At 39.2% G+C, this 15919-nt stretch overlaps 1 protein-coding gene across 1 annotated transcript in view; it reads right to left on the reverse strand.

The window, feature by feature from the left end:
* Positions 1-322: 322 nt before the first annotated feature.
* ccdc6a (coiled-coil domain containing 6a) overlaps positions 323-15919 on the reverse strand; it is a 29129-nt gene continuing 13532 nt past the window's right edge. The window contains exons 5-9 of the mRNA XM_022672758.2: positions 15200-15360; positions 13773-13929; positions 11669-11769; positions 8140-8261; positions 323-4152 (exon numbers count right to left, since the gene is read on the reverse strand). Of these exons, the coding sequence (XP_022528479.1) occupies positions 3985-4152; positions 8140-8261; positions 11669-11769; positions 13773-13929; positions 15200-15360 (709 nt within the window). The 3' untranslated portion in view covers positions 323-3984. The remainder of the gene's footprint in view (positions 4153-8139; positions 8262-11668; positions 11770-13772; positions 13930-15199; positions 15361-15919) is intronic.

A 15919-nucleotide genomic window follows, 5' to 3' on the forward strand; every position in this document is an offset into this window, starting at 1 on the left:
ACCACAGGAAATCTGTTTTTGCTAAAAATCTCTTGAAATGAATGGGGGAAAAAAAAGGTTCTTTACCTGGAACTAAAGGGACAATACCATAATCCCCCCCCCCCCCCCCCTACCAAACTTTACACTTGGCACAATGCCATAAGACAAGTACCATTCTCCTGGCAAAAGCCAAACCCAGACTCACCCATCAGATTGCATGCCTCGGTGCTTGGTTTTATACACCTGTGGCCGTGGAAGTAACTGGAACCTTAATTCAATTATTTGCATCAGCGAGTGCACAAACTACACAAGTGGTAAATAAAGATACACAGGAAGGCAGAGGTTTTGTACAAGCTTTTAATCGTATCAAGGTTAATTTTGTTCAACAGTACCTTGTATCTCACCTGCTGCTGTTGGTACTGTTGGTATTGTTTTATTTTAATGACAGTGACAGTTAAGTTGTGGGCATTTGCTTAGTCTTCCTCATTCTTCCCTCTGTTCTTCTCCAGAGCCTTACGATGGGGGTGGACAGAGAGGAGCCATGGAGGAGCGGCCCATGCCTGCAGATCTGAGACCTGGTTTGACCTCTCAAGACTGTTTTAAAGGTCTGGACTGCCTGTGAGGAACTTTATTAGATGTTCTAAGCAACTTTTCTTTTTCTATAATCCTAATTGAGGAAGCACTGCAGTTTCAGTGCTTCTTGTTTTATATACCCCAAAATAACCTTGAGAAGGATTTGGAAATAGTTCCAGTTAAAAGAACTGGACGATAATGCAACAATGCTTTAAAACCTGATCATACAATTTGGTTAAAGTACTGCACTGTACTGTAAACTGTATTTAACTGTATTTTATACAATAGATACAGCAGATAGATTGCTGGAAAGTTCCTCAAGGCTTAAGGCCAAGGGTGTCCAAAACTACATATTATTATCAAGAAATATTATTATAGAGCAGTCCTCATTTTGCTTTCTTTTAGATAGACACTAAGACTAAAAATGTGCTGGATTAGGAACTTCAACCAAACACTGCCAAACAAACAATGCTAACATGGCTAACAAAATAATGCTAACTGGAACAATGGTATATTCTGTATTGTATTCACTGTACTGTAGAGCGTAGAGAAGCAGCATTCAAAGACACAGTTTCAGTCTGCTTGAAGAAACTAACATTGGTTTTTGAGAAATATTGGCAAATCCAGGTCCGAAATGTAAAAATCCAGCCCAGGATTTTAGAGGTCCACTTTCTGGACCTGGATTTGCCACCCTAATCTCCCTCCGATCCTGTTCACACTTGATCACTTCATATGCATCACGAGTATCAGGATTACATCTGGATTAAGACCAAACCACTTAAAAATCTAGCAAGTGTAAACGCACCCAGAAACACTTTTACACAGATCAAACAAATCAGATCACTCAAACCACTGCAGGAGGTAAACTAAGAGGTATCTGAGACAAACTCTAGCAGAGTAAACACAGACGAAGCTCCTCCTTTCAGTGCAACCGAAAAAGGAGAATTTGCACACAAAAATCTGTCTTACTGAAGTGGTTCAAACCTGATCAGTGACAATCCAGATACTAGAGACAGGAAGCAACCAGGTGTAAAAAGCTTTCGAAAGAGCACCAGAAATCTTACTTAATATACTCACTTATTGTAAAATATATACCATAATTTGTTAAAAATTTATATTTGTATTTAGGGCTGTCACGATAATCAAATTATTGACTTATCGTACAAAAAATGCATGTTAATCATAATTAATCATCGCAATATCGTCTATTGTGTTTATTTGTACATTTGTTCACATATATAACAGTAAAAGTATTCCAGTAGTGTATATACTTCCCAAACTATGATTAATTAAAATGTTGTTTTTAAAAGAGTATAATCAGTTATAATCAGTTTAATGGTCTAATAATGACTAATATTGTTTATCACAATCATTTCTGGGACGATATGTTGCTCATAAAAAGTGTAATCGTGACCGGCCTATTTGTGTTCATAGTGGTGAGTGGGCAATTTAAGTGAAATTTAAACTAATATCTTAAATTTAAGATCAGATCAAATTAATGGTGACTCCATGGCAGCACTATCTCCAATAGCATAGCAGTTGTTGGTTAATAAAAAGTTGACACCCATATTTTAACCTTTCCTATTTTATATTGTCATTACCCAGTTTAGGTTTTGTTTGTGCCATTTGTGCCTCTGTTTGATTTTAAAACAAATTTATTTATTTACCGGTTTTTACCATTTACGTCAATGACACCGGATTTTATCATATTATTTACTTTTTATTATGCAGTCTGCTTTCTTTAAAATGTTTAAATTGATACTTTTGGATTGTATTTCAATAAACACTATTTATCAACATCTTATTTTTTTTTTCTCCATCTAATGTAGTACTCAGCTACCCTGAACGAGGGCTTCCCTCAAGATATTTTATGAGCAAAAAAAAAAAAAAAAGCCATTTGCTGATAAAATGTGCTGCATGCTTTAAGCTTATTTGTTTGCAGACAAAGCCAATTTAATAAACAAACACCCAATTATTCAAATTCTTTAGGCCAGTATTTGAAAAAACTCTGGAATATAATCAAGAAGAAGATAGATGATCACAAGCCATCAAACCAAGCTGAACTGCTTGAATTTTTGCAACAGGATATGCATAAATCTATTCAAAAGCAGTGGGTAAGACTGGTGGAGGAGAACATGCCAAGATGCATGAAAACTGTGATTAAAAACCAGGGTTATTCCACCAAATATTGATTTCTGAACTCTTAAAACTTCATGAATATGAACTTGTTTTCTTTGCATTATTTGAGGTCTGGAAGCTACATAATGCTAATGATTGTAGCCAATCACAGTGCCAGAAGGGTTTCTCTCTGGGTGCTTTGATTAAGATATTTGTGTAATCAAAGTAAATGAGCAGATTACTTTGAATTAAAACAATTGACAGGTGTTTAATATACTATAGTATTAGCAGTATTCACAGCAGCAGTGATCATACTGTGTAGTTTTGAATGAACCGATTCCAACTCCATCTCTACAGGCCATTTCTTTTCTTTTTTTTTTTCTTTTCTTTTTTTTACAGAGAACCGTAAGCAAACTCTGTTGTTAGCACTGTTTGGTTGAAATCTTTAACAGTTACAAGAGCAAGATCAAAACCCGATCTCAGATCAGCTTAAAAGAGCAACTTCCACCAACACCAATTCACTCACACACACTCACACTGCACTCTTTATACACACATGCAAAAGTGGCAACAAGTGCTGTCGAAGTTTTTTGCCGTTACTGTCCTGCCTTTACCTTCTCTACACACTGCGTTTCACAGCCTCGTATGGGTTTTACAATAACCTAAAGAACAAAGAAACAAAATCAACCTGCTTTAGGCTCTCCCACATCAGCTGTGCTTTAGAGAGCACTTCCCAGCTCCTATTACTCCTTCTGGAGCTCAGCTTCCTCCTGTAAATGGGTCTTGGGTTGTATTTACACCAGTTACATTTCTATTTTCTGTAAGTTTTCTGTTTAATTCAGTAAACACCAGGATACAGATGCAGGCGTGTTTATACCTGGTTTAAATGGGAATAAATTGGTTAGTTTGGTGCAAAATTCACTCTGCTAACATTTTAGCACCCAGAGGGAGCAGGGTTGGGAAGCGCCAGACAGCTCCAAAATAAACAAAATAAAATAAAATAAAAAAAGAACCCCCCAAAAATTTAAATCATCTAAATGCTTCCCACAAAGCATCTCTTCCATTCTAAAGCAAATCACGTGACTCGATCGCGCTCTGAGTTTTAAACAGTGCGTTTGAGCCCAAATCAAGACGTTGGCCACCGGCCGACTCAACTCTCTTCCGCTAAAACCTCACAGTCCAAGTTGTCTCTCGTCCAGTCCGTCCGAAGCCGCCCCGCTCTCGCCCGCTTTAGCAGTGGCCCAGTGGAGGATGGGCTGGTAGTTGGTGGTTTGTAGCCTAGCCTAGCGTGTGGTGGTTTTCGCGGCGCATGCATTAAGGCTGGACGGAGTGCTGGGAGGGGCCGGACTGTAGCCCCGGCTGTGCTGGAGGAGGGGGCGGCGGGGGAGGGTGCTGCTGTGCCCCGGAGTGTGTGTTTGGAGAGGGAGGGGGCGTGGGGCGCTTGAACTTGTCCGGGCTGTTGCTTCTCCTGGGGGACGGCCTCTGGATGGAGAGAAAGAGAATGAACAAACAAAAATCCATCATCATCATACTAATGTCTACAAAATGTTTTTGAACTGTATCATATTTAAAACCAGAAAGAATGGACAACTGACAGTCAAATTAAGAACCGAGGATCTCATTTGCCAACATGTTTTGAAGGGTGCTCATCAGGGATGTCCCAGATTCTATCATGTGATCGGGAGTGTGCACATCATTTTTAAAGAATCGGAATTGGGAGGGAAAGATCCGGATCACTGTTTCAACAAAAATGTAACGGTACGTTGTAACTCCATGACTTCACTTAAGACATTTTCTCTTTCAAAAAAAAACGAAAGGGGGTGCCGAGTGGTCCAGCGGTCTAATGCACTGCCACTATGAGCGGAAGGTTGCAGGTTTAAACTCCCGCTCATGCAGCTTTGCCATCAGCTGTCAGCGCCCAGAGGGAGCACAATTGGCCCTGTTCCCTCCGGGTGGGTAGATGGCGCTCTCTCCCCATCACGCCTAAAGGTGGTGCCGTGCGGCACGAGGCGTCTGTGAGTGGATGTATCTGAACAGAGTTGCTGTGCTTTCCTCCAAGCGCTGGCTGATCAGGCAATGATTCATCAGCAGCAGCTCAAAAAAAAGGGGCGATTGACTTCAGGTGTGTCGGAGGAGGCGTGTGCTTGTCCACATCCTCCAAGTGTCGCAGGTGCCACTGGTGATGGAGACTATAAACAAAGGGGTGGGGAAAATTGGATAGCCAAATTGGGAGAAAATTGGGGAAAAAAAAATCATATATATAAATCTATATATGCCGCTACAATATATGCAGTCTAAATCTAAATTTAAAATAAATTAATTTTGATCTTTAAAATGAATCCTCACAGAATCGCTGTTGTGTGACATTTTTATTTAGCGGCATTGCCAAAATATCGGGACTAGGTACCGACTGATTCTCAAAATCAAATGAGAGCAGAAAAAAAAAAAAATAAATAAATAAAAGTGATCGGCACATCCCAGTTGCTTTCACAACTATCTAGTTTTGGTCCAAAGTAGAAAATAGCAGGGGCAAAATGTGCCGTTGTTGAAGCAGATGCTAGATGCTGTTGAAAATGTTTGGGAATTACTGGGAGTAATGTTTCATGTGTAGTCTCATTGTTTATGGCCATTTTATTCAGAACAAGCATAAAAAGCATCTCAGTAGCTAGGCTGCGGCATTTAAGGTCATTGCTGCACAACCTGCCACCTTTTTGAACACATACGATAAAGCCCTAAAGTTAACTAGTTAACCAGCAGCAGCTTGGTTGCTGCGCTTCACTGCTATAGCTATAAAATGCTAAAATGGTACGTTTTGATACCATTGTTTTAATAAAAATTAAAAATAAATAAAAAAAATAAATAAAAAAAAACGAGGTTTTGGATGAGTTTGTTTTGAGCTCCACTTCTATAGCTTTATCTGTACCGGGTGCTTGAAGGGTTGTTCAAATTTATAGGTGGAGGATGTAGCTCTGCTCCAAGGGGAAGGTTTACATGTCATAAACAAGAGGTAGGGCTACAAAAGAGAAATGGGATTGGGCCTTAGGCTTGAACATAAGTAAAAATGAACGGTAGTTAATTGGAGGAAAGACGAGCGTGAGTCAAAATTACAGAATTTTTTTTTGGAGAGATAGTCCTGAAATAGTACATCCAGAACAGTGTGTGCTGGTTTCCATCGGTTATCTACGAAATCATGTGTCCGATCAAAAATCTGCATACAAGCCCGGATCACACACTCAGACAGAACAACCTGGAAGTTTGGAATGAATAACAGATTATAACTGCACAGAGTTTGTTCAGGTAAACAGATCACTGGTGAAGACAGCATGTGTATAGATAGGTATGCGTGTATACAAGAGAGGCCAGCCCCTCTGTTGTTCTGGATTTATCCGTGTGAATGGATAGTGCCCAATGCACTACAGAATATCAAAGGACCCGAACCTTCAGTTGCCAAAACAAACATCTCTCGGCAACCACTCAGTCCCTGTAGCAACCAGTTCCGCTCTAATCCAGCTTCTTTCAGAGCAGCTTGAAGGAGTCAAATCACTCCAGCTCCCACTCTGTGGCGGTGAAAGTTTGAGGTGCTCACACTTGCAATCCTGTTCAGGGAATTGAGTCAGCAGCAGTGGAAGCAGACGGAGTGATTCTAATGATGAGCTTGTTTTTATGGGTCAGTAACGAAGAAACACAACCGTGAACTGCACCAGAATCCACCTGGAAAGGACCCTAGACTACCAATATAAGTGGACCACTCCTGGGCTTAAAAGCAGCTTCAAATGCACCAAACTCGCAGAGCAACAGAACAGAGTGAGAACAACCAAAGAAAAAAATGGGGCACAACTTCTGGAGTTTGTCAATTTGATCCCTGGCAACCATCAGTCTATTCGTGGCTGAATCAATCACTCTGACACATTAGAATTGGCAGTTAATGTTCTCTACTAATGGTAGAATTAGTAGAGAAAGAGTGCCTGTCATGATAATTACATTATCGACTTATTGTACAATGGACATGACCTAAATTGCTAAATAAGCAATATCTTCCATTGTGTTTAACATACATCCTATGCCACTCCACTAAAGTACAGCATTATACAAGAGTTTCAGTTTAGTTCTCCAACAGTATTAGCATTAGCCTGCTGCTAACCCTGGCTAGCACTACTGGAGCAGTATTAGCATTAGCTGCTAACTGCGATAAGCACTAGCTCCTTAACTGTTCAGAGATGAGTATTATCGGCCTGTAGCCTGATGCTAGCATCAGCTAGCACTGCTAGGGGAAGCATTAATATTTTCCGCTAACCTCTCCGCTAAGCTCTTTTGCCGTTTAGAGGCAAGTATATTGGTCAAAAGCCTGCGCATGTACCGCTTTAAAAAAAGATACATGGGACAAACCACTAGCTAATATCGCCCTGGTTTACCAGAACACTCAGGGTTTCTCAGTGTATCGCTGTCGGGCAGCATTAGCTGCTAACTTTTGTCAGCGCTAGCAGTTAACCGCTAATGCTGCTGCACCCAGCCTTAGGGGAAATCTGGAAATTTAAGCTTACTGTGAATAAACAGAAATGCTTTACTCACCAAAATAAACACAACATCCAGTGCTTTAAATTTTTTTTTTTTTAAGAATTACAGTTTTGTTTACTTAGCTTAGATTTACTGGTCTTGTCACCCAGCAGCGAGACCTGCTGAATTACAAGGAAAACATGGCAACCGGTTCAAGGTGCAAAATTCTGAACGGTGCCCATTACATGTTGGAGGAAAATTGTGGGCTGTTGTATGTGGAAAAAAATACAGATCTTCCAAACTATTATTAATAAAAAGTTTATCGATATGTTATTATATTAGTGGCATTTACAGGTCTTAAAATAACAATGATATTGTTTAGTGCAATAATTTCTGCAAGAACATATCCAGAACCAAAAATTAATATTGTGACATTGAGCAATGTGGGCTACTTGGAGGGAAACTGAAATTAATAAACTTGGGAGAAAACTACTAAGATACATTTTTAATTGTTTTAATTTTCACTCGGTAGCCCCCCCAATCACATTTCTGAAATATGTCTACCCAGTCTAGAAATTGCCGCATCAATAGCACAAGTTCAGTGGAGCAGAGAACAAAAGAGAGAAAAAAAGGATGACTGGTTGCCAATATTCTGAGTGAGGTGTACTTGTCTGTTAGGGGTGTGTCCTCACACCTGACATTTAGCTAATTGCTTTCAGGTTGGGAGTGGAGAGGTGCTGGGTTACTTTAAGGCTCAGTAATGAAGGTGTCGCTTTCTTTTACTTTCTAAAGACTGGGTCTGTTAATAATGAACATCCTAAAACAGCTGCCATGTGTGACTGTAAAACACAGCAGTGATATAGTGGGTGAGAGTGTGTGTGTATGTAAATGAACACTGGGTGGGTCCATGGTAGATGTGCAGTGTGTCAGTGGGATAATGCATTGTGTGCAGAAATAGATAGTTTAAAAGCGTACCTGAACTCCGTGGGAGGGTCCTGGGTGGATGTGCAGTCCTTGGGGGGTGTAGTGAGGGAGGGGGGCCCGGCTGAGCGTGGCTGGAGGCGTGAAGCCCACCGTGTGACTGGCGTACGACAAACCTGCAAAAAGAGGGGTCATTAGGTCACTATTACTACTTACTGGTTATCTGCTCACTAACATGTTCCTCAGAATCACGGACGAACTCGTTTTGAAGAAACTCTTGTGAGATCATACAGGAGAGAAGTTGTTGGGTTAATGTTAAAAGCAGCTGCGGTACTTCAAATTCATAATGAAAGTGTAAAAATTGCTTGACATTCTTTAAAATTGATCACCTGCAGTTTTGCATTTTGGAGTTAGTCAATTGTAATATTTCCAGTCATACAGCTCTGGAAAAAATTAAGAGACCACTTCAGTTTCTGAATCTTTGTTATTTATAGGTTTATGTTTGAGTAAAATGAACATTGTTGTTTTATTCTATAAACTACAGACAACATTTCTCCCAAATTCCAAATAATAATATTGTCATTTGGAGCATTTATTTGCTGAAAATTTCAGAAATGACTGAAATAACAAAAATGATGCAGAGCTTTCAGACCTTAATAAATATAAACTTGTTTATTTGTAATATTTAAGTTTTAAGAGCTTAGAAATCAATATTTGGTAGAATAACCCCGTTTTTAAATCAGTTTTAATGCATCTTGGCATGTTCTCCTCCATCAGTCTTACACACTGCTTTTGAATAACTTTATGCCACTCCTGGTGCAAAATTCTGGTTTGATGGCTTGTGAGGTTTTCAATTTGGTAAAATCAAAGAAACTTAAAATTTTAAAGGAATTTCTTTTTTTTAATCATCAGTGATGTAAAATTTAACTTTAAAATAATAATAAAAATACATATTCCATGATAATCAATAAATCACAAGAAAATTCTCGATGATATTTCACAGCATGTGTTACTGAAGAGGACAAAATGCTCCTAGATAATCAAACACCAGGAATTACTGATTTATTAGTGTCAGTTTCATAGAAATTCACAACAAATAACCATTCTTTTCCGCATGTTTACTCTATTCATTTGACTATAGCGCCACCATGTGGAGCAATGAAGCAGTAACCTTAATAAGTTATATACAATGTATATAAATATTTTGTCCCAGTCCTAACTGCAATAAACATCGCACACAAAAACGATTGCAATTTGTTTTGTTTTTCTACAGTATCGTGCAGCCTTAGCATGATTCTGTACTTCACAACACTACTCTAAAGTTAAAGCATAACATGCCGTTCCCACAGCTTGTTCTAATCACAAACACTTGTGTGGTTTACTGGAGAGCTTAATGAGTCGAGCTGTTCTGAGAGGAAAACCGGAAAAAAACGTTTAACAGTGATTCTCCACTGAGAAATCTTTTCAGCGTAAGACTCTTGATGGGGGAAAACAGGTCCTTAAACCCCTTAAGAAACGAGCTAATGAGAAAATTAAATGCTTTTCTTTATATTTTCACTTCCAGGGAAAACATTGTAGAGTTCCGTCAGATGCTCCATCCTCCTGTAAGCATTAGCCTTTATTCTGGTGCAGGTAAAAAGGTGCAGTCTGAGTAACTATTTTATCCTTGGTAACAGATCAGTTTGTAGAAACTTCTTAGAAACTGTAGAACAGTCCGCATGAAGCCTGGCTCTGAACTCTAAATATTCTCGATTTATATGCAAAAGGTGGGGATGTCACTGTAATTTGAATAGACAGAAAGGGAAAAATCAAGCAGTTTACTCAACAGAACAAACCAGAGAGATGGATAAAATATGGGGAAAGTGGGTGAACTATCTTTAACAGTTATCATGGAAAAGCGTGTTAATAACACTGAAAAATTACATTTCTGTTTCCTTCCGCTAGTATGATGTCAATCAGCACAAGGTGTCTGTGAGCTGATGTATCAGATGCTAGTCGGCAATGTTGCATTAGCAGCAGTTGGAAAAGAGGCAGAGTCTGACTTCACATGTGTCTGAGGAGGCATGTGCTAGTCTTAACCCTCCTTGTGTTGTGGCATCACCAGTGATGGGGGATATAGAGCTAAGTAGCAGCTGAATGGGTGGGAGAAACAGCCTCGCTAAATTGGTGGAAAAAACAAACAAACATGGGTCCAGCATCGAACGAGTCAGCGAATATAAATATCTCGGCATCTGGCTGGATCAAAAAATATATATATATATTTTTTTTTTAAATCCCATATTAACAAACTCGCCATTGAATGCAGACAAACGTTCAGATTCTTTTTTCATAAATCCTGTTTACTTACATACACTAGGAAAAGAATAGTGGAGGCAACCATACTAGCAATCCTGGACAATGATGATGTAATTTTTTTTTTTTAATCGTCCGCCAGTGCTCTCAACCCATCAGGTTTAATCCACCATTTGGCTCCGAGATTTATTACTGGCGACCCTTACAGTACTCACCACTGCACACCATATGATAGAGTTGGTTGGTCCTCACTATCTTCTTTAATCTCATTTAATAACAGTAATTATCATACTTGCTCCAGAGAATGGATTACCTGTCAGGTACTGACAGATTTCAGTAAACTGGGAATTCTTTACAGGAAACGTTGAAGCTCAGCTCGCTGGGGTCACTGAACTATTTTAATTTTTTAGATTCTAATCATCTTTAGAAAGCCTGTGATTGTTTTAAATGATTTTTTGAGTTTATCTTTTCCTTAATGATTTTTTTATTTGTTTTATTTATTTTGATTTATTCATTTACTACTACTATTTTTTTTTTTTTAATTCTAATATTTTTATTTTGATTTCTATGTTCTAAGTTCATTATTATTCATTTTATCATTACTTTACTTCATTTAATTTTTCTTTGTTATATTTCATAAATGTTTTACATTGTTGTTAATTTGTTTTTTCTATGAAAATTTTAATTTTCTATGTTTTTTCTCTTTTTACATATATATTTTATTAATCTATATGAAACGTTGATTTAAAATTAGCATTTTTTTTTTTTTTACACTATTCAGTCCCTATTATATGATGTTAAATGTTTTAAATCTCTTTTATACTGTAAATGCTCAGCAACACTGCAAATTTGGGTCACCTTCAATGTATTCCCAGAGTTAAAATAAAGGTTGATTGATTGATTGATCTAAATACTTCTGTCCATAGAATGTGGAGGCAATGCGCTATATGGAGATTATAGCTTAAGTGTTTTAGGGTTCATACAGTTTTTAATAAAGAAAAAAAAAACTACAAATATAATCAAAATTGATTACAGTAGGCCAAACTCTGAGCTGATGAATTTGTTAACTTAAATCAACTTTTCTACATCATTAGATTAGTAACGATTAGTAAATTGCAAATTTCCATGACTCCAAAACTTTCTGGGTATTTTTATTTTTCCAAAACTTATCCAGGCCTGGAAATTGCTATTTTGAAATTCCATGACTTTTCCAGGTTTTTAATGACCGTACAAACCCTGGTGTTTACGCAGTGAGCCTGGGGCTAGACTGGCAGACATTCCAGCAACCTACCTGGGGAGATGGGTCGGCTGGAGGAGGGCGAGGGAGTGTAGGGGATGGGACTGGACACGGTGCGAGTTCTCAATCCCTGAGCAGACATCTCATTAAAATACCTACAAACAAAGAGACAGACCTCATCTCAAACCTGAACATGTAGAAGCATTTGTAGGTTGACAACTGATTTCTCTTTTTGCGTGCCCACACAATCACACACAGAGCTTTAACTGCCAGATAAACCTGTTGCTAATCTCAGGGCACAATTTCTAACATTACAGTACAGTAGGGCTGTCCCTAACGATTATTTTTCAAACGATTATTCTAACGATTATTTTTTTCGATTAGTCGACTAATCTATTCATTGAGAAACATATTTAAATAATTATTTTACGTTTTAAAGCAAAGGATAAATTACTATATTTATATATAATAACAACAACAACAACACAAGCCTACTAAACCAAACCCCACACTTATAATCACTTACATGTACAGCACGTTGTTTAGATCTATAACGCTAAAAATGGATAAGCTCCCATACACCACAACCGTGTGTTGCACTGTTTTCTGTGACCGCTAGATTTTGTGACCACTGGCAAGTAGTTCTCAGCAGACCGGTGCACTGGCCGATTCAAAACGTGTTCGTTTCTAATGTTTACCCCGACTGGCCAAAACGGTTCAGTTTAGGGCTGAGGGTAAGGTGTAGGTATAGAAAGCTTCCGTTTTGCCAATGAACGCTCATAACCGTGAGCACTGGTCACAAAATTCCGACGGTGACAGAAAACGGTGTGACACCGCAGCGCCGACGGCGCTAGCTAAAATAACTTAAGGCAGCTAGCTTAGCTAAACACCTGAACTTATGAATAATGCTACTGTTTCTGGAAACTGCGAAATGCCATGCACAAATATAAACCAAAAATGTATAATTTCTGCCTGTGGCAGGTTTAAAACCTTTGGTAGACAGCCTTAAGTCTTTTTACGGACACCCGCGGAGACCCTGATGTAAACGGTAACTTACTGTGTGACCCTGTTGACATAGTGCTCCTGGATGTTTGCGCTTCAAGTGCTCCTTTTGCACATATGGCAGAGGACCACATTGTTGCCCTTTTGCGTGAAATGCTCCCAAACTTTAGATGCCCGCTGGCGTTTTTTTGTAGCCGGAGATTGCTCTCCGGAGTCCAAGCTCTCTAGAGCTTAGATTCTCTGCCCGAACCCGACATGACCCGAGGCCCGACCTGAAATCCGACCCGGGCTCCAGAAAATAGTCCGAGATGTAGGCGTCTGTTTTTTAATTATATTTTTATTAAAAAAAAAAATAACGAAAACTGAAAGTGAAACTAAACTAATTTATTTATAATTTTATAATTTATTTATATATTTCACTACCGCAGTTCTACAGCGGGGGTGTTGTGCCGATTCTGTCCGCGAAGCGGGAGTCAGATTCACCAGAGAGTCGGATTCGGCACAAACGCGGCGGCACCTCGCGGTCCGCGGTGTCAGTTGTAAGCGCTCGCGCTAGCCGCAAAATACATCAGAAAACACTGAGGGAGCTGCAGAATTATGAATGGGACTAGAATATGAGCACGAGGAGATCAGAGAGAACCTTCACCTGTGAGTAGCTCTCACCAGAACAAGCAAATCTCTCTCTCTCTCTCTCTCTCTCTCTCTCTCTCTCTCTCTCTCTCTCTGTGTCTCTCGCACGTGAACTCCTCCGCGTTTGACTTGCAGAACTGTGTTTAGCTGTTCTTAAAAATCATTTTAATTAAATAATAGTTCTATGCTTCTATGTTACCGTGTTAATTAACATAATTCTGATCATATTTCGCTCATTAAAACAGCCCGAAAACAGCCAGTTGGAATTTTTGGGCCCGATCTAACCTCTAATGCTCTCCACAGGCGCCGCCATGTTTACGACGCGCCGACGCACGTTATGCAAATCGATGTATTTTTGTAATCGATGACGTCGATTATGTCGACGCGTCGCCCCAGCCCTACAGTACAGTCACATTATACCCGCAATTGTTTGCGTGAGTGTGTTTAGACAAGTCATGCTGGTTAATTTCAGCAATATTTGTCCCTAATGGAGACAACAATGGGTTTCCCTCGTGGACGCTGGTACCTCTCATCATCCATCTCCAGACTGCTCTCGCTCTCGCTGAGCTGCCTGCACAGAGCCTCTCTCCTCTCCATCTCTCTCTGCAGCTTCCTCTGCAGACGCATGTTCTCCTCACGCATTTGCCGCTCTTCCTCAATGTACTGAGCCCTCTTCTCAGTGTCTGAAAAACCAAGCAAAAACAATAAATGTGGATGAAGGGGCAGAACATTAAAATAAAATGAAAATCTAAATCTTAAATCTGAAAAATAAACACATTACACTAGATGACCTCCGAAAAGGTAATGCATACACAAATATATTAATGACTGAAATCCAAAACATTTTTACCTCTAATTTTCACATCATCAGGTTTGTTTATTTAATGTGTTTAACCTGGTAGATCCTGTAAAAAGCTGCACTTCAGTTCTTTGCAGTTTCATAGGTCCAACAATTGAACCCTGTTAAACTCAACAGTTTCTGTATTAGTAATAACAGCAAAATAATTATCCTATGGTTTAAGGAGCTGTGCAGACTCTGCAGTTCACTACTCTCTCTATTCTCTCATACTCCTGATAATTCAAATTACAGCTATAATGCGATTTTTTTTTTACATACTTTTTTTTACATAATGTGTGAAGATGTGACAGGGTCTACCCCGTACCGGCATAAAGACTCAGCCTCAGCCTTCACTGAGAGATGCGCTACAAGTGAGAAGAAGGCTGAGGCAGAACGGAGTTGAGTTACGCAATTCCAGTCTCTGTGTGCCTCCTGACTGCCGGGCCATGGTGGTCACACCCTTATCCCCAGGGCTTACCTTGGTTACCAGTGCCTCCCTAATGTGTGAATATTTCTAAATATACCGCTCTGAGAGCTAAGCTCATACTGAAAATGTTTCAGAACTTTTGACACAAACACCTGATGGGATAAAGCATATATTTAGCTAGAAACTAATTTAACCTTTTTTAAAAACTGCAGCGTCATCGCTCTACGGTGAGGATCTGTTAATTATGGAAAACAATAATGATCTCATTTAATGTTTCTTCTGTAACTTATTTAGTGCGTTATTTCTCAATTTTAGTCACAACCCCCAGCTCTGAAGTATTATCCAGTGTCTGAGGGGGGAAAAAACGATTATAATCGAAAATCTAAATTTTTTGTGAAAAAATCTAAGATTTTTTTTTTTTAGGTCATAATCGCCCAGCACTAGTGGTAATTAAACATTTTGGTTTCATCATGGCTGGTACATTGCTTTACAAGTTTGAGAACCATTGTATTTCACCATTGCATCATCTCTTACAGCCATGACAGTGTAGAGAGCTCCACCTGGTGGCTTAACATTACTAACACGGATTCCTAACAGTGGCAGAAAAAATGGGGAACAATCGTGTGTGTGTGTGTGTGTGTGTGTGTGTGTGTGTGTGTGTGTGTGTGTGTGTGTGTGTGGTGCTCACGCTGTAGCTCTGTTGTGCGCAGGCTGCGTTTCAGCCTCTCCACCTCGCTCTTCAGAAAGCGAATGTGCCGCATCATGTTCTCAGGAGAGTCAATCTCCATGGAAACCTCCCGTGGAGAAGGCGGAGCAGACACAGGCTGGTCCAGCTTCTCCTGCAGGATCCTGCCAATTAGAAAAGAGAAGGGAGGAGTCAACAATACACACAATAAAGTATGAATGATGTCTGACAAATAGTCTGGAACCATCAAATTGCGTAAAATCATGCAGGTGCTCTGTGAGCTGTGTAAATAGTTCTGGATGAAATAGGACAATGGCAATGGAAAAATTACATATTTTTGGCTTTCAAATTGTGAAAGAATAAATTTTCAGGTAGATACAAATGTGCACAAAAAAAATCTAAAATCAAGAACGTTTTAAAAAGAAAGAAGAAATAAAGAACAAAGGCTGCCTAGCAGATCCAGTAGTACCAAAATGCTCACACTGAAAGGTTTTAAAAGTTTTATACAGTGAGTTACATCACTTTGCACTGTGCTAATTATTTCACAGGGCTCGTTTCACCAATAGGGAAGGTTAAAATCAATTTATAACAATACTTTCTAAAATGGCTCAATCTCAACTGCAACATAAACATAAGCCTTTCCATTGCATACCTTTTGCTGACAGAATCACTTCACTTTTGTCTGGATATAAGCTCTTTTCTATGAAGACTCCAAAATGATGG

The sequence above is a fragment of the Astyanax mexicanus genome, chromosome 14, assembly GCF_023375975.1.
Source record: "Astyanax mexicanus isolate ESR-SI-001 chromosome 14, AstMex3_surface, whole genome shotgun sequence".
NCBI classification, from domain to species: Eukaryota; Metazoa; Chordata; class Actinopteri; order Characiformes; family Acestrorhamphidae; genus Astyanax; species Astyanax mexicanus.